Source organism: Nannobrachium achirus (genome assembly GCF_963921795.1).
Source record: "Nannobrachium achirus genome assembly, chromosome: 5".
Lineage (NCBI taxonomy): Eukaryota > Metazoa > Chordata > Actinopteri > Myctophiformes > Myctophidae > Nannobrachium > Nannobrachium achirus.
In genome coordinates, this window is record NC_137814.1 from 18,361,415 (window position 1) to 18,388,712 (window position 27,298).

At 42.0% G+C, this 27,298-nt stretch overlaps 1 protein-coding gene across 1 annotated transcript in view; it reads left to right on the forward strand.

The window, feature by feature from the left end:
• LOC308284519 (transferrin receptor protein 1-like) overlaps window positions 1-24,133 on the forward strand; it is a 33,531-nt gene extending 9,398 nt beyond the window's left edge. The window contains exons 2-18 of the mRNA XM_080725170.1: window positions 6,755-6,804; window positions 7,823-8,060; window positions 9,243-9,426; window positions 9,861-10,083; window positions 11,618-11,740; window positions 11,925-12,020; window positions 12,203-12,342; window positions 12,855-13,006; window positions 13,637-13,756; window positions 14,059-14,144; window positions 14,265-14,328; window positions 15,391-15,458; window positions 15,660-15,730; window positions 16,349-16,439; window positions 17,618-17,839; window positions 19,188-19,346; window positions 19,765-24,133. Of these exons, the coding sequence (XP_080581296.1) occupies window positions 6,772-6,804; window positions 7,823-8,060; window positions 9,243-9,426; window positions 9,861-10,083; window positions 11,618-11,740; window positions 11,925-12,020; window positions 12,203-12,342; window positions 12,855-13,006; window positions 13,637-13,756; window positions 14,059-14,144; window positions 14,265-14,328; window positions 15,391-15,458; window positions 15,660-15,730; window positions 16,349-16,439; window positions 17,618-17,839; window positions 19,188-19,346; window positions 19,765-20,007 (2,313 nt within the window). The 5' untranslated portion in view covers window positions 6,755-6,771 and the 3' untranslated portion in view covers window positions 20,008-24,133. The remainder of the gene's footprint in view (window positions 1-6,754; window positions 6,805-7,822; window positions 8,061-9,242; window positions 9,427-9,860; window positions 10,084-11,617; window positions 11,741-11,924; window positions 12,021-12,202; window positions 12,343-12,854; window positions 13,007-13,636; window positions 13,757-14,058; window positions 14,145-14,264; window positions 14,329-15,390; window positions 15,459-15,659; window positions 15,731-16,348; window positions 16,440-17,617; window positions 17,840-19,187; window positions 19,347-19,764) is intronic.
• Window positions 24,134-27,298: the final 3,165 nt, after the last annotated feature.

Sequence of the window (27,298 nt, forward strand, 5' to 3'; positions counted from 1 at the left end):
CTGCCCTGATGATAATTGATGACTTGTAAACATACTCTTAAAGTCTGAGAAGCTTTCAAAGTTGACTAAAACTAAAAAAAAATTAAGCAATTTGCTTATTTTCACATCATTTTTACATAATTATGCTAATTATGCTAATTAGGAAAAGTTGCATGACTTCACAATGGTAACACATGAATTTCTGGACCTCACAAACATGGACTTAGACTCTTAGTTCACCTTTATAAGTTAACTAGAAGCAAAGTTATTGCCATTTCCCGTTTTGGGCAATTAATTGGCTAATTATGTTAATTACACATGCTAAACTCCAAAAGAAAAATTGAAGACATGTTTTTTTGGCATTCTGAGAACCCCAAGAATCAAGATATACATGTCTCCAAAAATTATCATTCAATTATCATTCCAACAGAATCTGACTGATTGGCTCCCCCACTATCAGACAGATTCCAAATTGGCTTACAAATAGGCTTGCAAATAATATAAGGACACTTATTAATGAACTATTTTAAGCCCCATATACTTCATCATACAACAAATAGCGGAGTGACGCGCTGTGAGTTGTATATCTGCTATTTTTGAAAAGTAGGTGCTAAAATCTAAAAAGACACTTGCCCGGTTTGAATGGGTTAAAACAAGGGAACCAGCATTCTTCAGAAATTGACCGAAGCATAATGTCTACATAATGTGAAATAATGCCAGACAGGAAGTAGTTATTAACTTGGTTTTATTGTGAATTTTATAGAGACTTAAGTTTTAACTTGCTTCTGTTAGGGTGCTTAACTGTGGTGAATTTGCCAGTCTGTGTGTGTGTACTAGAGATGATGATTAATGGCAGGCCACTACTAGGGATGGGACGATACGCGATACTATCGTTTATCGTGATAAAAAAACACTCACGATGATCATATCGTGGAGATTTAATTTATCGTGATATTGTCCTCCGTCATGCACTGGGATCATTCACCTTTTATTTGCCAAGCTGCATTTCCGGTACCACTTAAACCCTCTATAATTGGTAAAAGGTACTTATACATACTTTTTTTCCCCCCCCTATCAAATATCTTTGCCAAAAAATAGCCGATCTACAAGCTCACAACGCCCCAGGATAATGGATTTTGATTATCGTGATAATATCGTTCCTTCATAACGTCCCATCCCTATCCACAGTCCACTACTTACTTAACGTTAAAATGTATGTTTTCCCCAAAGGACACATGTTAAAATACGTCAGGAAGTAGTTGGCTTGTTATGAGATGCTTGTATTGACAACATTATATAGGCCAGGGGTCCTCAATAGGCGGACCGCGGTCCATGTCCGGACCCAGGCGCACCTCCGTCCGGACCGCGGCACATTTCTGAGAAATCTCCGCACAGTTGTATCTGACGATCGGACTGACTGTGTGTGATTTGTGTTTGTGTGTGCGTGGGTGTGTATGTGCTCATTCGCTCAAACACATACACAGGCTCACAAGACAAGACACACCCCTACGCCAATTTGCAAGCCCACAAAGCGTAGCGGGTGCAACGTGCTGTGGGCTTGTAGATCAAAGGTTTTCCTTCCCTCCGAAGCAGCGCTCTCCATGCTGCTCCCCCCTCCCCTCCCCTCCCCTCTCCACACACTCATGCCGCTCGCTGCCTGAAAAAGTTGCTAAAACCTCTTGGAAACCATTGCTCCCACTGGATTAATAACTTAGAGATCTTCTACCTTTGGCTGTTCAATTGGAGAGGACAACAGCAACACATTAATATCCACGATGTAAGGCTCCAACTGCTTGCATTAGACGAGAAATGGTCGCGAAACTCGCGATGCGTGATCATGCGTCTTTAACAATGTGATGTGTCGTCGCATATTATTGCCAGCTATCCTAGGCTCAGTAGGCTGTGTTAGGTTAATAACTATGACTCGTTGACCCTGATTTGACTGGCCATTTGACATAGGCAACAAGCACAGTCTGGCTTGTGCAGTACGTGTGTCAACTGAATGTCAAGTAATCCTCTCCCCCTCACGCTAAGTTTCACTTTATTTTCCATTCTGAACGACAAGCCTAATATTGCATTCATGCTCTTTAGTTTCCAATAATTAAACTATAAGCCAGTGTTTTATTGCTACACAATAAATGTAAATAATGTAGCCTACTCTACATGCATAAATAATTATCCATTCATCCATCCATCCATCTTCAACCGCTTATCCAGCATCGGGTAGCAGGGGTAACAGTTCCAACTGAGATTTCCAAAGTTCCAAATAATAATAATAATAATTAAAATAAACAATTCTAATGATTATAAAATAAACATACATACATACAGTACATACTGTATAAATGTATCCGCCTTATTTCGCCTTCGCCTTTTTTTCCGGACCCGGACCTGTTTCAAAAAAATATTTCTGGACCTTCAAGATTTGTATTTGAGGACCCCTGATATAGGCTATCACCACACCGATAGAAGAACACTGTTCTCCAATTGTAGTTTACTTGGCTGAACCAGTTTCTCTTAAATGAAAGACTAACTAAGCTGATTAAAGTATTAACTCTGCTAACTAAGGCTGGGTATGTTTGGTATGTAAGAACATAGATGTAGGCCTCCTTGCTTGCATAAAAAGAACACTTGGCATTAGCAGCAAGGGTCAGCGTCGGTAATATAGTCCACGTCTTGATGTCACATGGTGAGGCCGTGAACAGTTTGGCAACGAGACTGATCTGCAGATGAAGTTGCACCCACTGGTGTGTTCACTAAACGGCACTAGTCAACACAATCCCTTTAACCTCTGATTTACGTACTTATGCTGTACTGGTAGGCTCATTTGCTTCTCCCTCCGCAGGATAGTGGCCGACCGGCCGTGTTTTGGCTATGCAAGTCGTTGTGCCAGGCAGGCTTCAAGGTTACACTGATGTCAAGTAGTGGGCCTAAGGGCTAACTGAGGACAAGCTGGCTTCTAGAGTTAGCTATGTGCTGCTCAGAATAGCCAAGCCCCCTTTAACCACTGAAACCCCGTAGCATAGATCTACTATTTTCCCGCTATTTCTTAAAAATGTTTTAAACCATAAAAAAAAAGAAAGACAAATGTGGGTAGGTGTGGGGGTGGGGTGGGGTTTGCCCAAAATAGGGACACCTGACTTATAGGACTAGGTTTTTAATCGTTGCTTTTGGGTTGAAACATCATATGTCATCATACTACTTACTTTTCAAGTTAAAAAATGGCAAAAAGATTGACTATCTTTGCTACTTTTGTGTGACAAAGCAGGGCATTAATTTAGGAATAAGCATTTTTAAATGTTATTTATGAAATACTTTTGAACAATGTTGGAATAAAAATTGGTCCACATCCCACAAATGGGTCCCAACACAGTGTTTGGAAATCTTGGAGTTCACCAAGGTTGCAACACTAGAGAGTTTTGCCAGCGTGCAGTCTGTTCTCATGCCATGTCCTGTTAGGAACCTCCTCCCACTGGAGTAGCATATGTTTCTAGAGACCACCGAATTGAGAACCAGTGTTCTAGAGGTCATCAAAAGGTTTGTGTGTCTGCAGCAGGCTGATCAGAGCAGACTGTCTAATTAATGGTGATGTTTATTTATTTAAATATTTCTTTCTTAGTAGTTACTGTACAATGAATGGACAAGCAATGACTGTAAAAGTGTGCAAAACTCGCACGTGCAAACTGTCCCCAATTAGAACACGGCATTAATGTGAATATTGTTTGAACGTTAGCCCACTGAGCCGACACAATGCCCTCAGTTCAGTAGCGCCAGCTCTCCACTGGCATAATGACAAGCGAGCATTCTCACTTCTCTCACAGATTTTATTTAGTCCAAAGTTCCAAAAATGTGTTTAGTTTTATGCCCGTAAGTCTTTAGTCCTCCATAAAAGTTTATTGTTAATGGCATTTGGAGGTGTTTGAAGAGATGTAAGACTGTTTTGTTCTTGTGGAGGTCATACAGTTTACGGAACATACAAAGGAAACTGCTGCTACTTTACTTTTACAGCTGGTTTCAGAATTTATTTCAGAACTCCGATTTCAGAATCACTCTATACTATTGCCAGTACAGTAAGTAGGAAATGCAGGAATTCGTCCAGAATGTCGTTGCATGAAAAGCTTATTGTGGGGAGTTGTGGGAAGAGAGTAGACTACATAGCCTGGCAGGTTGGAGGTTACAGCTAGGGTCGAGGTCGAAGGTGTGTGAAATAATGGTGAATGTTTTATGGGGGTTTTAGAGGGTTTTGTGGTCATCACGGTCAGGGTCAAGGGTTATTTGCAAAGGAGTGGAATGCACTGTGTGGAGTTCATTTGGGCGACTTGTTTTTGATGAATAGGTTTACTATTGCCATTTTGGAGGACAGGCCATCAAAAAGGTAATTTAACCACTTTGAACCCTACTGTCCCTATTCTGCAAAAAATAGCAGATCTACAAGCTCACACCGTGGCAGCAAAGAGATATGGTGTGTAGACTAGAGGGAGAAAATGAGGGGGGTGCAAGGATGGAGCCCAATAGGGCTTCAGTGGTTGAATTTCTGTAAAGCAGAAGTGCAACAACTATTGTGCTTTATTTTTGTGCAATGCTGTGCTTGATGTTACACTTCCCTTTATATTCAAAAATAGTCCTTAAACTATACTTGCACACCTGTCACTGGAGTTGTAACAGCAGTCTGGGTGCATTTGCACACGTTCCCAGAATCCATAAGCAGCAGTGGGGTCCGGGGTTGTTCCAGGAGGTCCCTAGCAAAATGATTGATGATTGATGGTTGAAGGCTCCATTTGGTTCCATTTGTCCAAAACTGTGAAAAGTGATAACTCATCACTAAACCATAGTTTTGTGGGGCCGTTTTAGCCCAAGGAATGTTTTTCGTGCAAAACAAATGCTTGCAATGGATTCAGAATCATGGGGGAAAAAAACCTAGTTTGACCCCTCACATGCTACTTGAAGCAGATTTATTTTTTTGTATTTTTTTTTCCTTCCTTTTATGGTAAAGTCATTGGGCCCCCAACTTTGATTGGCTCCCACAAAGTTTAGAGGTGTTAGTAGACACTAGGGATGGGACCATACGCGATGTTATCGTTTATCGTGATAAAAAAACACTCACGATAATCATATCGCAGAGATCTAATGTATCGTGATATCATCCTCTGTCATGCACTGGGATCAATTCACCTTTTATTGGCAGAGCTGCATATCCGGTAACATTTAAACCCTCTGTAATTGGTAAAAGATAGCCTACTTATAATACTTGATAGTCTTTTTTTCCCATTCTCTATCAAATGTCTTTGCTAAAAAATAGCCGATCTACCAGCTCACAACGTGTCGCATTGTGACGCGTTGTGAGCTTGTAGATCTGCTATTTTTTGGCAAATGTTCCGCCCCAGGATAATGGATTTTGATTATCGCGATAATATCGTAAATCGCGATTTTTTTTGGTCACAACAATCGTGATATGAAATTTTCATATCGTCCCATCCTATAGTAGACACCTTCATGAATTGAACACATTTGTGAAGAAAGCTTTTTTCCAGATTGGTCAAACATTCGGCTAACTTTCCCTAACTAAGAGTAGAATGGGGTCTGTGGCCTAACGCTTATCAAACTGGGGGTCCTTGACATGAAGACGTTTGAGAAGCACTGCTTCTAGGATCTGTGTGGCTGAAGGAGCAGCACGTTCCTGTACAACCTTCTTCTCACGGCACCTTGCGTGCAGCCCTCCCATAATTACACCAGGCGGGAGTTATGAGATTTCAAGAAAATATACTGCAGTTTTTCATTTCAGGTCTTGTCTCTCTTTCAATGGAAGCCCTGTTTTCCTTGGCTCCTCTGCTCAATGGAAACCCACGGCGGGAAGTTGTTTTCTCTGTCATTGTAGTCTCCTGGCTGTGTGGACTTCACATGGAGGCATGGAGTCTGCTTGGACTTGAAGGTGCTGGAAACCGGCCTTTTGTGTCTGGGAACAGTGCTGCCTTTCTAGTTTGACACCATAGGAAACCCCATGGATGTTTGGACAAGAGTGGGGCGCACTCTTTGGACACCCAGTTATTCCTAGAAATGAAATGGCATATGAGCATGCTGTATGTAAATGAAATGTTAACCACTTACGACCCTATTGTTGACCGTGGTCCCCGAGGGGTCTGTACTCGAGCCCCCTCTTTTTTCCCTCTACACAGTGTACATCAAATCTCTTCGCCAAGTTCACGACGCATTGCGAGGTGTGAAAAATCTGAAGCCATTTTGCCCAAATGTTCACAGATTTTCAAAGAATGTTTGCCTATTTGTTAATAACAGATACATTTGCCTATAATGTCAAGTACAAAATAGGGACACAAGGTTGAATGGTTAAAGGAGTAGTTCACCCCCAAAATGACTTTTTTTCTATTGATTAGTCATGCCATGGAGAGTAGAGTTCAATAATATTTTTTGGTTTTTGTCACATTCCTAAGACAAAAATTTGATTTTTGATGGTTTTGATTTTTGATTACCCCCATTGATTCCGGATGGTGACCCGTTTCGAAACGGGTCACCATCCGGAATGAATGGGGGTAAATTTATTGTTATCACATTTTTGTCTTAGGAATGTGACAAAAAACAAAAAAAAATTACTGAACTTTAGTCTCCATGGCATGACTAATCAATAGAAAAAAAGTCATTTTGGGGGTGAACTACTCCTTTAATAGCTACGAAGCATGGAGTTTCACAAGACAAAAGGTGGTTGAGTTTTGGTCTTGATATTGACACCTTCACTCAATATTTTTCATGCTTTCTTTTTCAGACCACTGAGAAGCAACAATGGACCAAGCAAGGTCAACAATATCCAAAATTGTGAGTATACATTTACATTTCATCAAGAAATGAAAGCTTTAAATCATAATCAATTTAGGAAATGGTCAACTCAATCGTAGGTAGGGGAAAAACTTTATTGATATTGTAGATGAGATAAACTTTCCATGTTACCTGTCTGTCTGATTGTCTGCTTAATCAAACATTTATGCAATATCACACCGAATCAGCAGAACACCTCCATACAGTGAGAGAGAGAGAGAGAGAGATATTAATCGGGTGCTCAATGTAGGCTTCTGCTTCTATGATCAATGGGAACCAAAACACAAAAAAGAGGATCCCAGCACTCAAAGAGAAACTTTATTATTATTTAGATTGCTCGAAATCGTTCCTCTTTTTCAACCTCTGTACATCGCTCGGTAATTGGTCTGCAGTCCTGAGTGGTGTGTGCCAAAGCAATGCTATTGCAGACTATCTGGGTAGGTTTGATCTTATCTGAGTTTCCAGTAGGTTTGATCTAAGGTTTGATCTAATCTTGAGTTTCCAGAAGTTATTCTTTTTTTGTTTTGTTTGATCTATCAGCAAAAGAAAGTAAAGGAAAGAAAAGAAAAACATTTGATACAAAGCTGATTTCTAAAGGTGTGTCTCAGTCTGGACTGATTTATACTTTGTCATACGATGTTGTGACTCGCCCAAAAATGGCCCATCTTTAAGCTTGGTACACGTATTGATGCAACACTTTGTGAGCTGAGCTTGTAGATTTGCTATTTTCGGCAGGTGGCACAGTCGTACAACAGAGTATTACTCGTCTATATTGTTCACATCGTTACCACAGCACCAATGTACTGTAGATGTGTCAGTACTCAAATCCGATCTGATCACTTAACAAATACCATTTGCGGACTGTCAGTCCTAAAGATCCTAGTTGAGAAACAATCGGTTTTGCCCCGCAGTCTGAACAGAGCCTTTAAACATACTCTGGAGACACTGTCACGTACCTATGATAATTAAAAAACCCACTCCTGTCTTCCCTTCATCTGCCCTCTGTTCATGTCAACAGTTCAACGGGGAGCCGCGCTCCTACACGCGCTTCAACCTCACCCAGAACATGGAGGGCGACAACAGCCAGGTGGAGATGAAGCTGTCCTCGGACATGGACGAGGAGGTGGGAGGCAACGGTGTGGGCGAGCACCTCAACCACGCCACCACCAACGGGCCCTACGTGGTCCGCAAGCCCGGCCGCTCGCCCAAGAACATCTGCTTCATGGCCGCCACCACCCTCCTCATATTCATCATCGGTAAGAAGAGGGAAAGGAAGTGGTATGAATCTTCGCTGTCGGGCAGAAACCTTGTTTTTTTGTTTCCTTGTTAATTGTCGCCCTACTTCATCATACTAATCTACAGCATCACACGAACGTATCAAAAGTAGCAGATCGTCAAGCTCGTTTGAGCTTGTCGGTTAGCTATTTTTGCAATTTATTTTATTTGAATCCTGCAATTCAACAGTTTTGGACATTATGAGATTTCCACCCGACATACGAAATTAAGGATTGCAGCATGGATGTATCAGAGCCCCCCCCCCCCCCCCCCCTCCCACTTATCTGAAACCGCTGGCAAAATGCCAAATATTACTAAAAGATAGCTCCATGAAATAAGAGCTAATTCACTGGAGGATTCAAAGATACCAAATCCTCCGGTGTTGCAAAGCTTTTAGCCTCCTTGCTGCACTGGTAAGGTTGTGGCTCTTGGTGGTGGACTCCTGTGAGATATATAATGGACAGTGAAGTGGAAGTGGAATGACTGGGGGCGGATATTAACGCAAGACCTTATGTTGTCAGTCAGCAGTATTGTATTACAATATGCCAATGCTGACTTTGGGCTTTAGGACGTAATCGAATGCCGTCCCTTCTGTCCTCCAATCTGTGCCCTTTTCTTCCTCTGAAGCGGTCATTGTGATTGGGCGAAACACCCAAAAAGAGGGAGTTCCCACCTCTGATTTGGCCAGTCACGAACATCAAACTTTAGTCAATTTAACAATTTCATTCCATACATGTTTTGCATTGAACATTGGAAGTTGGAACATATAAATCAACATTACCTTTATGTTTTGCTTTCAGGCTTTGTAAACAAACATTTCACAGGGCAGATACAGTATAACAAATAACTGAAATATACAAAGAAATGTCTTGACGGGTACCAATAATCGAAATGAATCATGTAATATTATATGGCCAAAACGGGCCATGCATGCATTTAGTAATTTCGTACTTTCAAACATTTTTTAAAAATGGCGAAAATAGCCAACCTATTAGCTTGTAGATGGGCTGTTGCTATTTTACCACAGAATCATTCACAATAAAGATGAATGGAAATGATTCTGAACATTATGCAAAATAATGGCGATTGTCACAATCGTTACGTAATCCATGATCGTAAATTTAACCTCTGATGAACCTTCCCACCTACTTCCTCCCCCCCAGGCTACCTGATTGGCTACCTGGTTCATCGAAAAAAAGACTTGCCTCCCGGCTGTGCAGTGGCCCAGGTGTCCATGGATGACCCGATTATCCACGAGACAGGAGCCGCCCCCCTCATGGACTGGGACGACGTCAAGAGTCTTCTGGCCAATAAACTCACTCCATCCAACTTTGAAGCTACCTTCAGGTGAACCACGTAGTTCATATTGTTGAAGTGTTGAAGTCAAACCAAATGCTAATCATTTGCAGTACCAGAAGCTTTTTTTGTTTTCCTGTTTTTGTAATATTGTACTGAAGTGTGACGTCAAAGATATATTCAAACTTCTGGCGTTTGTGAGCTTGTAGATCTGCTATTTCAGAGCATATCTCCAAAGCACAACCAAATGACATGTCTTGATTTAGTTCTACTGGATCTCTTCTCCACACTAGTCCCTCCCTAACATTTTAGTCTAGTTTTTATTATTGTTGACAAAATTGTCAATATATTTAGTCGTAGTTTTAGTCATCATAGCTTCGTTTTTATTTAGTTTTCACCCGTGAAAAAAGGTAGTCGAAGAAACATCATGGTTTGAGTCGACGGTATTAACACTGGTGTGTCATGTTGTTTCCTGGCCACCACAGTGACTTTACCAGCGACAACCACAAGGCAGGCTCTTTTGGCGACGAGGCTCTGGGGAACAAGGTGATGCAGAGGTTCAATCAGTACGGCATGCAGACCTGGAACGACGAGCACTTTGTGAAGATCCAGGAGCCGCCGGCCTCCGGATACAACAAGGTGTCTTTCAAAGGGAAGGATGAAAGTCCCAGCGGGTTCCTGTCCTACAGCGCCACTGGGAAAGCAACGGTACGTCTCTATATGTGTCTGTCTGAACGTGTGTGCGGCCTGGATGCAGTGGTGCTCAAAGCGGGGTCACGATGCGATGCGTTGAACTTGTATAATCTGCTATTTTAAAAAGAAACCTCACCAAGTGTGAATGAGCGGTGCAACTCCTAGCTGCTGAACAGCACCGCTCAGTGGCTACAGCTGGGGTTGCCGTGCTCAGACATACTCCTCGTGCTGATGCAGACATACATACATACACCTTGTGCTGATACAGACATACATACATACATACACCTTGTGCTGATATAGACAAAAAGACACACCTGGTAAAATGTTGGAGTTGCATGTACCGCTCAAAAAAATATTTATATATATAAAGAAATAGCTAGACATTCCCTGGGACTTAATATTTTTGGTTAAGGATCTATGGCCTACTACAAATTTAATTACTAATTTGGGTGTCCTTGACATGAAAAAGTTTGATAGTTTATGCAGGCAGTCAGATAGGGGCCGTAACCATGTTCAGACAGAAGGGGTCAGCAACTTGGCATAGCTAACATAGCATAGACATACCTAAAAAAAAAATGTTATCCTTGCTTGTCGACTGACCACAACCACAGCTGCAACATCAACCTCTGTTCCACAGAAACTAGCTCTGTGGTCTAACGTCTCCAGCTTCTGTAGAACTTCTTTCTCTATGCACTCACTTTGCACCCTCTGTCTGCACAACCTGTACATTGCATGCAAGCGATGGGCCGATAGATGTGATGCCTTGTTGAAGACGCATGCTTACACACACACACACACACACACACACACACACACACACACACACACACACACACACACACACACACACAGACACAGACACAGACACAGACACACACACACACACACACACACACAGAGAACTTTTGATTAAAATGACATGGAGCCAGTCATCTAGAACATATTGAGCATGTGTCCCAACAAAAGTAGACCAATCACATTGAACTACACAGCTCAGCTGATGCCGCTACACCAATCACAGTCCAGAGAAAACAAGCCACATTGCGCCACGGTTTTACCCCAGATGTGAAGAAAGACACTTTTTCTTCCTTCTTTGCGGAGGAGCTCGGCTTTACCATTTAAGTTTTAAAAGCCTGTAGTGAGAAAGCACTAGTGTTAAAGGAATATACCATTTAGGTTCATGCCTTTTTTCATTTTAGATTTCATGTTTATTTACATTTTCTCCAAGCCATTAAAACATTACATACATTAACTGATCAATTGAGTTAGTGTTGGAATGGTAAACATCATTGCACAGTTAACGATTTGTTTGTAAATGAAATTCTCCAGGGATTTTCAGCATGACTTCAAACTTTAAAATGCATAAAAACACATCCATCCAAGTCTCTGCAAGTCAATTTTCATACTGTAATATAAATGAATGGAAACCAATATGTATGGTCTGAAGTAATTTAACGTATAATAACATGAGTGTTAGTCAATGGACTAAACATACCTGACCACCAGTGTTGTCCATTAAACACCAGGGCTTTGTGTCTTGTTCCAGGGTTCTGTCCTCTATGCATTCTATGGCCAGACCAGTGACTTCAAGCTTCTGAAGAACAAGAACCTCAACATGACCGGCAGGGTTATCCTGGTGAGAGCTGGCAAGATCAGCTTTGCTGAGAAGGTGGGTGGTATGTTGCTATAGCTGTTGATTATGAATGTAAAAAAAATCTAAAATGAATCCTTGGGTGAAGTGAAGAAATTAAACATTGAATGGCTTTTGTTGAATGGTAGCAAAGTCAGGTGTTCTTCACTTTCTAGCCCTTGATTCATTTTTTCTCAGTTTCTCTGTCAATCTGCATTTGTAGGTTGCGAACGCTGCCAGTATGAATGCCGCAGCTGTGTTGATCTACCCAGATCCTGATGACTTCCACATTGGACTTAACACGGAGCTCTTTGGACATGTACGTTTAAAGACATTACGACATGAGGCCGATTCTGCAAATGCCCACTAAAATCTGTCACACATTCAAGATGTTTTTAAAATGTCAAACAATGTGAGATTAGTGGAGTTTAGTTTTTGTCAGACTGCTAAGCGTACACGTTGAACCAGAAGACCACCCCTTCATCCCTCTCTCTGTCTCAGGTCCACTTGGGTTCCGGGGACCCCTACACCCCTGGTTTCCCCTCCTTCAACCACACCCAGTTCCCTCCTGTCCAGTCATCAGGCCTGCCCCAGATCCTGGCCCAGACCATCTCTGTCAGCGCGGCTGACAACATTCTGAGGTAGGGCCTAAACTACCCTTAAAATGGAAACTGCCCTTTGTGCACATTGAGGTGTATTGAGTTCTGAGTTTCCTTTTCATACTGGACAGTGTGGCTTCTAACTTATTTTGTGGTATCGATACTTTTACTTAAAAGACCCGTTTTCATGTATCTCATATTCTTTCATTATATTTCATATATCTTCATATAATTGGTCTGTGTCTCAGAGGAGGGCTGTGGACAGTTCAGAAACCCGCCTACCAGTAACATCATCACTGGGAAATCCAAGCTAATCAGGCTTTCTATTCCTGGAAAGTTAACATGCTATAATGGAATCTATTGTTCTTGCATTAATAAAAATCTAAATAAATACATATTTTAGTGAGGACCAATTATATGAAGATAGATTAAAATGGGTGAAAGCCGTCCTTTAGGTAAAAACGAATCAAAATACTTCTTCCACCACTGGCCTGTGTTGTCACATGCTTGTGCGATGACTTTATTGTAATGCTGTTGTATTGTGTACCCTGAAGGCAACTGGGCGGTGAGCCTGTGCCTAGTGAGTGGGGAGGCATAAGCAAACTGGGGGACAAGAACGACACGATTACGGTGGAAGTGAACAACGTACTGACCCAGAAGAACATCAACAATGTCTTTGGTGTGATCAAAGGCTACGTGGATCCAGGTACAACACTCTGTCATTCTAAATGTTCAAACATCAACAGCGGTACAACAGACCCTGATAACTCAAAGTCTCAGACAGCAAAGGTCAATTTGATTACCAACTTTTAATAATTTAGCTTAGGACCCCCAGGAACCACCCGGAGGATCCCTTTAGGTTCCTGGACACCATTTTGAGAACCACTGATGTACAACACTTAACAAGTGATAGTTTTTAGGACTTAAAGTATGCTTTCTAGTACGACAACTGTCACTGGCCAAAAAGAACGGATAGCTTGTACGTCTCTTCTTTCTTTTTGGTCAGCAACATCCTAGAAGATAGAGCAGCCACACCAGTAGGGGGCTATATTAGTTTTTTGTTGCGTAAGGAAGGACTCAGAAATAGGTGGGTACCTTTGGGAGTACAATGGCACTAGACCTAAATAACTCACTGAGAGCATAATGCTATCAATACTTATCGTGTCAACTAGGTGACAATGTAGATATGTGTTTGTAGTCCTCAGTACATCAACTAGTGTTTTTCCACAGTTACTGTGGGCATGGATAACAGATTTAACAGCTGACTTGCGGAGTCGCGGTGACCTTTTTGTCAGCGTTGTTCACACTCTGCCAACTGGACCTCCTTTCTCCTCAGACCGTTATGTGGTTCTCGGTGCCCAGAGGGACGCGTGGGGTCCGGGCTTCGCCAAGTCTACTGTGGGCACTAGTATCCTGGTGGAACTGGCACGCTGCATCTCCGAAATGGTGAAGAAAGGTGAGTCTCAATGTTACGCTTGGTTCATCAAAATACGAAACCAAATGATAAGCTGTGAATCTGTGTTTGTATAGTCTGTGTAATATTAATGTTTTGCAGTTGCACTTAGAGGGAGTTCTTTAAACTCATGTAATTTGTCACTAGTCTGATGATAATCTTTTAATCTCATAACTGCATTATTATTACGCAAATTTGATGTATGGTATTCATACTTTGCAATAAGGTGTAATTGTAAAAATAAAAACACACTCGTCGTGCTGTGCATCGATAATGTAATGGCATTCATTCATACCCTTCCACAGATGGATTCAAGCCAAGGAGGAGCATTGTGTTTGCTAGCTGGAGTGGTGGGGAATATGGGAACATTGGTGCCACCGAGTGGTTGGAGGTGAGAACTGCACATTCACTTCGGCAGATGAAAGATTTCAGTTTTATTTTGTTTACTGATGTTTGTCCTGATTTAGATTTGTATTCTCTATTTTTTTTAACACTTTCTTTGTTTGTCTAGGGTTATCTGTCTTCCTTGAACATGAAAGCCTTCTCATACATCAACCTGGATGGCGCTGTTACAGGTATGTGTAGAGCGCCGTTGTGGAGACACAGACACAATCCAGCTCTTGCCGCCCACAAGCGCATGCATGAACAAGCACGCGCGTGAGAATTTCATGGGACCGCGCCTGCTCGCCTCTCCACTCCTCAACTTTTCCGTGCGATGATATCAAGCTATTGATTTGCACAGTATGTGAGCAAGCAGACACATGTCATTATATGGGCACATTTCTTAAGAATGACTCAACTAGATACACCCGCCGGTACACCTTCCCTTCTTGAGAATCTAACTCCCCTTTTCTTTTCCTCTCTCCGACTTCCGAGTAACTGACAATATTGGCGTGTTATCAATCATAGCTGGGTAATTTTGTGCTCTGTTCCATGGTAGAACAGTGCATAGTCAGGTACCACATGTGGTCACAGACCACCAGTGGTCCACTGACCACCTGTTGAAACTTGAAACCCCATGGTGTAAGGCATTGTACCTTGTCTTATTAACTGTGGATATTTTTTTTCTTTTATGAATTAGTTCATTTTTTTCCTCTCCAATTTCACCCCATGTGTAAAGTCCTTTACACACAGTCCTTTAAAACTGAATGTTAGTTTTAGGGAGTGTGTAGACAACCATATTATGTCTCCTCTGATAGATACTGTATGAGCCAGATTCTACCCCCTCACTGCCTCCTCCTCTGCCCTCCAGCATGTTGGAGTTACAGTAAAATTGGTCATCTGCCGGAATATGTGACCATCTTGTGGACTTCACAGGACACACATTAAGGTGTTGCAGTGTGTGGCCCAAGTACCTCTAGATTGAAGTCCAGAAGATGGTCACCTATTTCAGCAAGTCGCCAATTTCACCGCAACACAACCATGCTGAGGACAGAGGAGAGGAGGAGGCAGAAATGTGAATCTATGGATCTGGATAGATTGTGGCCAGTTTTCACCTGCCATTGAGGGTTTTCACCAGGAAGGCGTTACGCGTCTATTATACGTTTGCGAAGACTAAGTAAAATAACGATGCTCAAAAGAGACATAAAGAGTAACGTTGGGGGTGATGTTTGGAATGTGTGTTTGTCCTTCTCCAGGTCAGAGTGGATTCAAAGCCTCAGCCAGTCCCATGATGTACACCCTCATTGAGAGCACTCTGAAAGAGGTTAGAGTCTAAGCTGTGTGACCATACTGTGACTATAAAAGCATGCGTCCTGCAGACGTCTCATACATTTTCATGCACACTACTTTATTGGGTGGGTCCCACTAGAGAATGGTTGAAAAGTTGAAAACCAATAACAGAAGATCTGCAAGCTCAAGTTACATTGAATCAGGATGTGTTGTGTCCTACTTGTTCTGTTCTCAGGTGAAGACCCCCAACAACCCTGCTGTGACCCTCTATGATCAGCACGCCAAGGGCAACTGGGAGGCTAATGTGTAGGTTTGGGTTCATGTTTATTCAACTTTTCAGCATAAGCTTAGGTTTAAAAAGACAGCTGTTATTAAAAACACTGGATTATTTTGCTGATTACAATACAGTATATACAATTCTATCTCAATCATCAAAAGTTCAGTAGAGTGTGCTGTAGGAGTTTGGATGGGTGGTTCTCAACCTTTTCAGGCTGTAAGCCCCTAAAAAAAATCATATTTGATCTGTGGACCCCCCCCCCCCCCCCCACACACACACACACACACACAAACATTTGGAATTGTAAGAGTTGAGGCATTACATTTTGTTTTTTGCAAGGTGTTGTGTGTACAGTATATAGATCTGCCTCTTTCTTATATTATTTGGCCAATTTCTGACCAGTTTTTATAGTAACGATTATTGATTTGAGGTGTTAAAAGGGTTGTCACTTTACACACACACTACATTGTCACTTCACTGTTATATGGGAACTGGGTGGGGACCACTCCAAAATTATGTGGGGATCCACACATAATTTAGTTAGTAGAGCATGTCAGTCAATCAATTCATTGTAAAGTCCCTTCTGGATTAGGAGATAGAACTTTGATTGAAGCTTTTTTTTTTATCACATGTTTGTTGTCCTCCAGCCTAGAGCCTCTGCAAGTGAACGATCCTGCTTATCCCTTCCTCACCTTCACTGGCGTTCCCTCCGTCTCCTTCCGGCTGTCTTCCACTACGGTATGTGGACCCATTTTAATAATCTTAGGCCTAGGCCAGACGGAGCTGGATATTTCATATATCCCGGTTTTCCAGATATCCACATGGAAAAATATCTAGGTCCACACGACAAAGATATCTAGGTCTAAAATAATCTGAGTCCCCAGACCTCCACTAGGGGGACAAGCACACACACAGTAAAGTCTTCAGAGATATCCGGGTTCCATGTCTCCACGGATCCAGTGAATCGGATATTTTTCAATGTCTCCACTTATTTATCCGTTTCAAAAATATCCAGCTTCGCGGCCAAAATATCCAGCTTCGTGTGGCTGCAAGCCCCCAACCGCATAAAAAAATGTCTAGCTTCAGAAATATCCAGCTCTGTGTAGCCGGCACCTTAACCCTTTAAGTGCCAATCCCGAACATGTTCGGGATATTCGGGATCAAAAACAATTTTTTATTTGCTATTTTACTTACCCCGAGCTGCTTGGAGCAACGTGGGTGGTCCCGGCTCGCCCAGCGCTCACCAACGAGAGACGCTAGATGCTCCGACGATTTATTCCATTGAAAATGGTTTAAAATAAAGTTTAGAGCCCCCCAAAAAAAACCTCGGTACCGGTACCGGTACCGGGACGTATTCCAGGGTGCCTATCCCGAACATGTCCGGGATATTTAATAAAATGAATTATTTAATCGGAGGCCTCAACGAAGCCCCGGTCTAGACGTCCATCCATGCCCGGGACTTAGACTCGGCCATCCACGGGCCGTATTCGCGCTAACGGCCGCATTGCGCCGCCCACTCCAATAATAAATCACATCTTTACTAGACAGGATTTTCTCCGGATTGTGTTCCCAGACCCAAAGAGAAAGTTTTTTGCGGCTGAAATAGCTTTAGATCGGGCTTCTAAATGGGTTAGCATTTTGGCTACGTGTCAGCTAGCTTCCTCCTCTCGTCACCCATAGCATTGACTGGAGTGAAAACACAAGCCAGTTGGGAGAGGGTCGACGAAAGCTATAAAGAAGGTCTATGGAGAAATTTCTGGCACTCAAGCGCCCCTTGTGGCCGGATGGCACTGTATGAGTTCATCAAACCCTTTTCTTTTTTTTTTACATTTACAAGACAGTGATGGTTAGATATGAACTAGCTGGTTCACTGTAGTTCCTTGAAACACCTCCTATTCCAATACTTTTCCTTGCAGGACTACCCGTACTTCGGCACCATGCTGGACACCCGTAAGAATCTGGACTCCATTACATCCAGCCAGACCCCTCGGATGACCGTGGCAGCGGCCCAGTTTGCAGGCCAAATGGCTCTGAGGCTGGTCCACGACCACCTGCTGAAACTGAACGTGCAGAAATACGAGAACATCATCCGTGCGAGGGTGCTCGACATCAACCGCAAAGTGAAGGCTGTTCAGAGGGTGAGAGTCTGCAGGTCTTGGTTGGTTTGGGGTTTTGGTTTCTCCTCGCATGATCTGGAAGGGCCAACTGTCAAGTCTTCACTATTGAAGCTCATGAGAGATGATAACGTTGCTGAAACGGCATCTTCAAATTTCAACTTTCTATGTTTTTGAAGCGGTGAAAGCCGCTTCCAAGGAGTGGCTTTGTGTGTCCCGTTCATGTCCATATATGGTCATTCCAGTCCAGAATGAACATGTTTTATCTGTCCCGTACATGTGTGTCCCGTGTGTGTCCCATGTGTGTCCCGTTCATGTCCATATATGGTCATTCCAGTCCAGAATGAACAGGTTTTATCTGTCCCGTACATCCAGAATATGTGTGTAACGTCCGTCCCGGTCTGATGATTGGATGATTAAAAATTTCCAATGAGACCATACTTTGAGGATTGGTCAAGCTTCACATGACAATTCGGCCCTCCAGATAAAATCCTTCATTCATTCAGAATTGGAAGAATGTATAGATCACAGAGTTCATAGCTCTAGAACACATAGAATAAAAGCTCACCGCTTCACTTCGAACCGAGGTTTGATTTTTTTCATAAATTACACAGGTTCTTTTTTCCTGTTTACTGAAAAGTAAGACGTTTGGACTTGCAAGGTTTTCCTTTGACAGCAACGATATGAAACCTATGAGAGCAGCTGCCACTCCAACCTCATGGAGTGCTTCATCCTACTACTACTGCCACTGTATAATCCATACTCTTCATCCTAGTCTTACATTATCAATGTATTACACACGTAAAAAGATATATCTAGAATAGCCTTTCACAAGTCATTTATCACATACGAAAATAGTTTCCAAAGAATGCTTGCATTCGAGGTTCAAGGTTTGTTTATTTAGTGTGCCCGAAGGGCAAATTGGGTTGCAGCGGCATAGACATCAATACATCAGTACAATACAATAAAAACTGCAAATACAGTACTCATGACACATTCCCAATGGAAGGATTATAAAAGTTGCCTCTAAGGTATCTGGCACACAGATGAACAGCTTAGGACATATTTTTAACAGACAGGTGCTCAACAAAGCTCTGTCTATCCGTTCTGATGCAGCTCCCCGCATGGGTGAGCTGCAAAAGAAATGACTGACTCGATGTAGGCACTGTAGAACAGTTTCACCAGAGTCTTGTCGACATGTTCTAAGTTGGGACGTGGTTTTCTGTGTATTTTCTCAATAATGAATTGCATCATTTTCTAGTTGGGTGATGCATTGTGCATCCTTAGGGTGCCCAGACTCGGCCCTCATCGTGCTTAGGTCTGAATTCTAGCGAAGTACTACAATGTCCCTGTGGTTCCTCTGTGCTTGCAGATGCAGCCTGACCTGCTGCCCCAGGCCCTGACGGTGCAGTGGCTGATCACAGCCTCTGGCTCCTACAACCGTGCCTCTCGCAGCCTGCAAACTGAAATAACCAACAGCGACCTGGAGGACATCGAGATGTGCCGCATAATCAATGACCGCATCATGAGGGTAAGAAAGTAGGAACTTTTACTTTTCAGGATTCAAGTTCAAAAATGGCAAAAATAGCAGATCGACAAGCTCAAACCGAGTTGAATCGCGTATCGAGCTTGTAGATCTGCAATTTTTTATCAAGCATCAAGCAAGACATTAATTTGACAAAAACAAAAGTATCAATATGGAGATATGAGGTTTCTGCTCGACCGCAACAATATTTGTAAGGGCATACGAGTGTAATAATTGTTAATAATCTGAAGGTATTTGAATCCTAATCAAATGACTCTGTGATCATAGAGTGAAATACCAGTTTCAGATGCCTTGCTTTTAACAGGACAAGTGAGGGTGTCTCTATGTACAGGTGGTATCCTACTGTATAGTATATATAGTGTATCTGTGTGCACTCAAACGTTCCTCTCTCCATTTCCCATAGGTGGAGAAGAGCCTGCTGTCTCCATACGTGTCTCCCACAAACAGTCCGTTCCGCCACGTCCTGATTGGCTCGGGCCCCCACACACTGAAGGGCCTGTTGGAGCACCTGGAGGACCTCAGGATCAACAACCCCGCGGCCGACGCAGACCTGTTCCGCCAGCAGTTTGCCCTGGCCACCTGGACCATCCAGGGATGTGCCAACGCGCTGGCAGGGGACATCTGGTCTCTGGATAACGAAGTCTAATAAGGGCCTGTTGCACTTGGTTGCGCGACCCGTGTCGTGCACCGAAAATAGACGATCTACAATCTCACACCGCATCGTGATTTGATGCGTTGCGAGCTTGCAGATCGGCTGATTTCGGTGCGTGACGCCGGCGCGCAACCACAGTATAATTTTGGTTTGTTAATCTTGCCTCGTCCATGTTCTGGCCCGCCTAACAACACAACTACTGTCAGTAAAAAAACAGGGAAAAAACAGTAAGCCACGTTGATGACAATAATGAACTGCAGGTGTAGGGAACGTTCGGTAACTTAAAAAAATAAATTAGTGTTCCAAAATAGATTAAATGTTACAAAAGATGTAAACTTTACAGTTGGCACCCCTCTCTTATATACACTCCACTGTGATGTACTATAAGCACCCTTCTCTGAAACTTTCCTCTGCAGAAAGCAGTTCAGCTGCCTTTTCAAGACAAAAGCTAGCTCAACTGTTTTGGGGGGATTGCTTTCTAAAGACCAGTACAGTACATTTGCTCACTTGGCAGATAATTCACTTCCCCAGATTCTGCCTGTCCCATGGTTTGGTTGACCTAATACAACTGTCAGTTGAAAAACACACTAAGTGACAGTGACAAACTGCAGGTATAGGGAACTTTATTAATTTAAAATGAAATAAATCAAGATAAGGCAAGTCTAACGCTAATAAGTAACACAGTGACTTGTTGTTTAAAGTCTAACGTTCATTCCCCCCAAAAGACGGAAATCTATAATAATAAGTTATCAAACGGCCAGTACCTTTGCACACTTGCAGTGTCTTACTATTTTTTACATATGGTATTCAATATCACACCTCAAATACTTTGGTGCTAGTAGCCACTACCTTACACATGGCCAAATTACCTGGCAGCAGCACTTCTTTGTTTGGTGTTACAGACAAAGAAGAAAAGTGCTGAATGTAGTCAAATGGATGCTTTTTTTTTCCATCATAATTTCCTAAGCCGTTGCAGCCGTTACTTCCACTGTTGAAGCCTCACATTGGATTGAAACCTGGGTTGGTTCATACTGGCAGCTGGAATTGTGTTATTGTGTTGTTAAGAGGCATTGTCAGAGATTCTGACATTGTTAAGGGGACTGAATCTTACTTTGAGGTAGTGTTATTGACGGAGATTGCCTGCAAAGTACCCTCAAATGAGACAAAACCTGCTGTTACTTAGTACTACTATGTAAAAGTCTCTCGACGGTGCTCAGTTGATCTCTTAACGCAAGAACCGACACTGACCGACTCACACCATTAGGTGGCGCTCGTTCATCCCGTCCCGAACATGATTTTTATCTCGCCGAGTCGCCTGCCACGGCCAACCTGCTGACACGAGAACAAACCTCTTCCAGCCTCTGAAACACTCAGGGGCTGCGGAGGAAGGTCTTTACCACGTGGCACTGAAACAAATGAAAATGAAAAAAAAAAAAAAAAAACGTACGTCTATTTATTAGTTTATTTATTTATCAGTGACAGGGATCACTATAAATGGTATTTTTTAACGCCTTTTTTAAAGAAAACCTATAATTATCGGGAGCAGTGCCTTCCATAATTATGACAGTTATACTGTCGAAATGACAAAAAGCAGCATCTGCTAACCGAAGCCTACCTGCCGACCGACAGCCATTGCTGGACACACGAGCTGGCCAGGTCCTCCCGCGTCCATCTGAGCTATGAGACATGGGACTGGTCTTCATCTGAGAGAGGCACATACAGTTCTTCTACACTACGCTGCCTCTTTAAATGAACACTTTTAGTGTGTCGTCAGCACTGGTCTCTTGGTGCAGGTACGCTTCCTGAAAACATTATCGGGAGCAGTGTCTTCCATAATGTGATGGAGAAGGTAGTTTTTGCCTACCAGCATGTGTCCGTATCGGAGGCAGTGCCCTCCATATTTGACTGTAGAGGGTGGATGTTTTCATTATCGAGAACAGTGCTTCTCATAATGTATGTGTATATACATACCGTTGACTTTAACATACACAGCGCTTGTTGTCCGCATCTTCACAAGCCTTCTGTGACATTTCATTGTCATGTTATTTTTTTTTATTTTTTTACATTAAGTTTTGTAGTGGAAAGCCCTCAGGCCCTGGGTCAGGAACTGGGCACTACGGGCCCCATTTTCATCAGTGCCTCATCCCTTATCCCTAAAGCTTTATGCAATTGTTTTACTATTTTGAAAAAACATTTTTAAACGGTTCAAATGGCCAATCTACAAGCCTACAAGGTGTTGATGTAGATCTGCTATTTGAAGTATTTTAAATTGCTTTTCAAAATAGTAAAAAAAAGGCTAAGTGGTTTAGGGATAAGGGGTAAGGCACAGATGAAAATAGGGCCCCTGGAGCTGAAATGTGAGGTTGAGCACTGTGTGGTGGAAGTGCAAGCGCTTCCTGTCTGGGCATTGTCTTTAGGCAGTGGTAGAAGGAGTACTTAAAGTTGGAGTTGTTCCTTAAAAACTTGAGTAAAAGTACAAAGATATTGGCACCAAAATGTAGTAGAAGTATAAAGTATTGAGAAAATGTACATACTCAAGTAAAGTTTTGAGGTACTTTTACTTTACGCTCCTCCACTGTCAGTGCAAGGCCTTGCCTTGCCATTTCTTGCCAAAGTGTTCCTGATCGGTGCCAATGCTAGGTGTGAAGGAGCCGTAGAGCTCGTCTTGACCTCGCCGCCTGAGCTTGGCGTCTACGTTCAGATCAAATGCCGTCGGCATGTTATTCATGAACTTAACCACTTGAACCCTATATCGTCCCTATTTGGGGGTGGACGAGCAATGGATAGGCCATCTTTATTAGTTAAGATATTTTGTGTTGAGCAAAAACCAGGAGGGGGGCCTAGGATAGAGACATGGGGCACTCCGGTCACCATAGGGTTTAAGTGGTTAAAAGGACTTGTCTACTGATCAGAACGTTTGGAATATGGCCCTTTTCTTGCAAGATGTTACAAAAAGATGTAGGGCCACTGCAGTCAAAGCAGAAATGATCAATTACAATCATTACAAAAATGGGTTTTTATTTCTTAGGGTTTTTATTGTGTGATTATTCATCATGAAAGTCCTTTTCTGCTCTCTTTTGTTCCACTCTCTTGTTAAAGGGGATTTTCCTGTGCCTTTTCTGTTGAAACTGCATCATTTTCTAGTTCTTGGGAGGATGTACATTTGTAATGTATATGATGATCATAACTTATGTTCAAATCACATAGTTGTAGTGACTATATTATTTCTGATGCTTTTGATAGTTGTCTGCCTGCTGTTTGCTAGAACCAAAAGTTGTTTTGGTAAAGGAAGGTCTGCCCCGGAGGTTACATTTCAGATTACATTTAAAGTCCGCAATATTTATGAGAAGATGTACACAAAATATTATTTGTGGGAATTCGATGTCTCAAAAGGACATTTTAGATGAAACCTAATGAATGTAAGAAAATAAGGCCCTCTGTCTGCTCAAACTGTAGTTTTATTTGTTTGCTCTTGTATTATTTAAGATGTAACAAACATTCTGTTGTCACTCAGTAATGTTTATTCTCTTTGGAGGGGGGTATTACAATCACTCAGCTGTTTTCTTAAGCCTCGGTTCAGACAGAAATTGATTTAGTTTAAATTACCTGGTAATACCACCATTAAATGGTATTTTCCTGAAGCATTTGGTTAGGTTTTGAGTTAAATTATTATTTGAATTCATTGGTCCTCCTGACCAGAGAAGTTTATAAACCACTTTAAAGACTCATGATCTAGAATATTACAACTGTTTTTTGACAAATTAGTTTTAACCACAATATACAGTAAAAGTGTGTGGTTAATGTGTACCAGCGATTTAAGAATGCGCACCGGTGTTGCATACCAAAAATAACCATATCTACAAGCTCAATGTGTTGCAGCGGCGAAGCATGAGAACTTGTAGATCTTCCCTGTACAACACTGGCATCCAATGAAGTACAAATAAGGCATAACGCACTGAGAAATCCGAAATGTCTCTACCAAGTCTGGCTTTTTGAAGGATGGTTGAATATGAATATTATGTTTGTTTTGAAAGTTGTTCTAGGCAGTTGTCTTTTTCTGAGACTGTATTACAAACCTGTTGCGCTTATCCTTTGTTTTGCTGCATTAAATCAATACAAGATACAAGATAACCGATGGTGTCTCTTTATTTTTGTTCTACACCAGTGGTTCACACTGGAGTCCTTGAATGGGTTCCAGAGGGTCCCCAGCTAACTGATATTCATGGGTTGGATTTGTAGTCCTACACCAGCCATTTTGAGGACCAACACAGGTGTTTTGATTAACGTAGAACATTAGTTCTATGCCTATCAAACATGGCCGGTTTAGAACTACAAATGCAACCCATGAATAGGAACCAAATGGACCATTACTACTGGTCTGTAACTCCCAAGAGTGCACAAATGGAACCAAATGCATTTGGTTTCGATTACACAATCTGAGTTAATGAGGGTCCGTGGTCTAATGCATACCAAACTAGGAGTCCTATAGTAATTAAAGTTATCTTAGTTGGAACGATATTGAGCAGCCCCTTTGGCCTGGCCTGTGTTGTCTATGGTGTGCTCTCCTGTGTGTGTGTGTGTGCGTGCGTGCGTGCGTGCGTGCGTGTTTCTCTCACAGAGCCTAGAGTATTGGCATCGGCCAAATGGAGCTTCATGATTAGGTGCATTGGGAGCACTATAAGATAATGAATAATTGGTGCCAGCCACTCTAGGTCTCCCTTTCCAGATGACAGCACCTTTCTTTCCCATAGTACCCTATCTTTGAGTTTACACACTCTACACCCCAAAGTTTTGTAGTTGTTTTGTTAATAAATTGTTATATTTTTACCACTACCAAGTGTCCTCAATTTGTCATGGCCCCACAGGCCGGGTTGTGACAATATCATTCAGGATGGAACCCATTGAATCCATCCTCCCCTTATATCCCTTAATTGCCCCCATGCTCACCAACATTCCTTCACCCTGTCACATTCTCTCTCACCCTTTCATTCATCCCCATGGATTAAAGCAAAATAAAATCTCATGACATTTTAAAAATATCTTTTGGTAGCCATACAACCAACCAGTTGAAGACATTGCAGATATTCTAAGAGGGTTTTCTGGAAAATTGAACATTCTGTTGCTGATTAGTTTGCGTGTAGATAAACTATATTTACGGTTGCATTACATGCTTCCATAGAAGACGTGTTGACTCCTATGGTATCCAAATGACTGAAATCAGAACTCCATGCATCCCTCCTTCTCCTCATCCTTCAACCCCTCTACTCCGGGGTTATCATCTGTATTGCTCTGCCTGTTGCCATTGAAACAAGGGTCCACCCCTCAATGTAATCCTGAGGACATAAATGAATATATGAAAACATCTAGGTCTTCCCTAGTTGACACTAACAGTGTATCTGTACACAGTTAAACTACTTGGATTGTTGGGCATGACTGGCCCTGCTAATTATGTGTTTTAAATACAATTATTAAGAAAATCTAAAAATGTTAACGGCCTCCATCAGGCCATTAGATATTATAGTGGGGGAGCCAATCAGTCAGATTCTGTTGGAATGATAATTGAATGATAATTTTGGAGACATATCTTGATTCTTGGGGTTCTCAGAATGCCAAAAAAACATGTCTTCAATTTTTCTTTTGGAGTTTAGCATGTGTAATTAACATAATTAGCCAATTAATTGCCCAAAACGGGAAATGGCAATAACTTTGCTTCTAGTTAACTTATAAAGGTGAACTAAGAGTCTAAGTCCATGTTTGTGAGGTCCAGAAATTCATCTGTTACCATTGTGAAGTCATGCAACCTTTCTAATTAGCATAATTAGCATAATTATGTAAAAAATGATGTGAAAATAAGCAAATTGCTTAATTTTTTTTAGTTTTAGTCAACTTTGAAAGCTTCTCAGACTTTAAGATGTATGTTTACAAGTCATCAATTATCATCAGGGCAGGAATTTCATGGAGGCCATGAAGGCCATGGCTGTCATTGCCCTTCAATTCGGTCTTGTGCCCCTCAAACCAATGGCATAACCTGAGGTCACAGTGGCCTTAATGCCCCAGCTGACTGTATCACTTTCTCCTCTTTCTCTGTCTTGACAGTAGACACCTGTGTCTCTTTCTTGTCATGTAGACACAAGTGTCTACAAGAGTCAAGCTCACAACACGTCACTTGGAGATTGTCTATTTTCACTACTTCTTCAACGTGTTTTCTAATTTATGGAATTTCTTAAAATAAATCTCTAAATTAAATTACAGAAATAATAATTAAAAACAAAAAGTAGGAAACCAAAAAATTAAGGGACCCATAAAAATGTGTCGACGGGTCCCGACCTAGTGTTTGGGAAACAGGGGGCAGTCAGAAGTCAAGAAATTCCACAGAAAAGGGAGTGTGGCTTGGGTGAAGACATCTGGAAATGTGCCCATTTTAATTTGGTTAGTCAGTGTATTCCACAGAAGAGGGAGTGTTGGCTGGGTGAAGTCACCAGGAAATGTCCCCATTTGTATTGCACATATCTGCTCACTTATCATGAGATATCAGCAAATCAGTTAACATGAATTTAACTTGGAGTCAGTGTATTCCACAGAAAAGGGGAGTGTAGTGTAGGTGTAGCCTACTGATTTTTGTAGTATGTTTTTGTTCAGCAATGGCAAAAGCATTACTGGTTTTTGTAGTATGTTTTTTAGACAATTGAACAATTGCTGGACACAGATAGGGCAACACAGCTCTACATTGAGTCCCCAGACACTGATGTCTTTGTTCTTGCAATCCAACGGTACCATCAGCTGTACAAAGATACCTATTTCATCACCGGTGTGGGGTACAAAATACATATCATCTCACTGGAGCCAGTAGTGCAATGGGTAAAACAAGGACTTAAGCCTTACCAGGGTTCCATGCCATCTCTGGAGCTGACAAGACAGGCCATTTTTCTGGCAAGGGAAAGTTAACCTGTTGGCAAGCCCTACACCGGTGTCCTTTAGAGGTGTCTGCATTTGCTACTCTAGGTACTACAAACAAGAAAAAAAATATTGAAGCATTTGTTTGCCAGCTGTACGAGGTACGAGCCTGGTACAAATCTTGTAGATGTTGGTGAGCTCAGGTGGAGGTTATTCACAAAGAAACAATTAGAAGCCGAGAAGCTGCCACCTACACAAGGAGCATTACATCAAGCCATTGCCCGTGCCTATTACCAGGCAATGGTATGGTATGAGGAGTAAGGACCACGTACATAACCCACAGATGCCAACAGCAACTGAATATGGATGGTAGGCTGAGGGAAAATGTGGC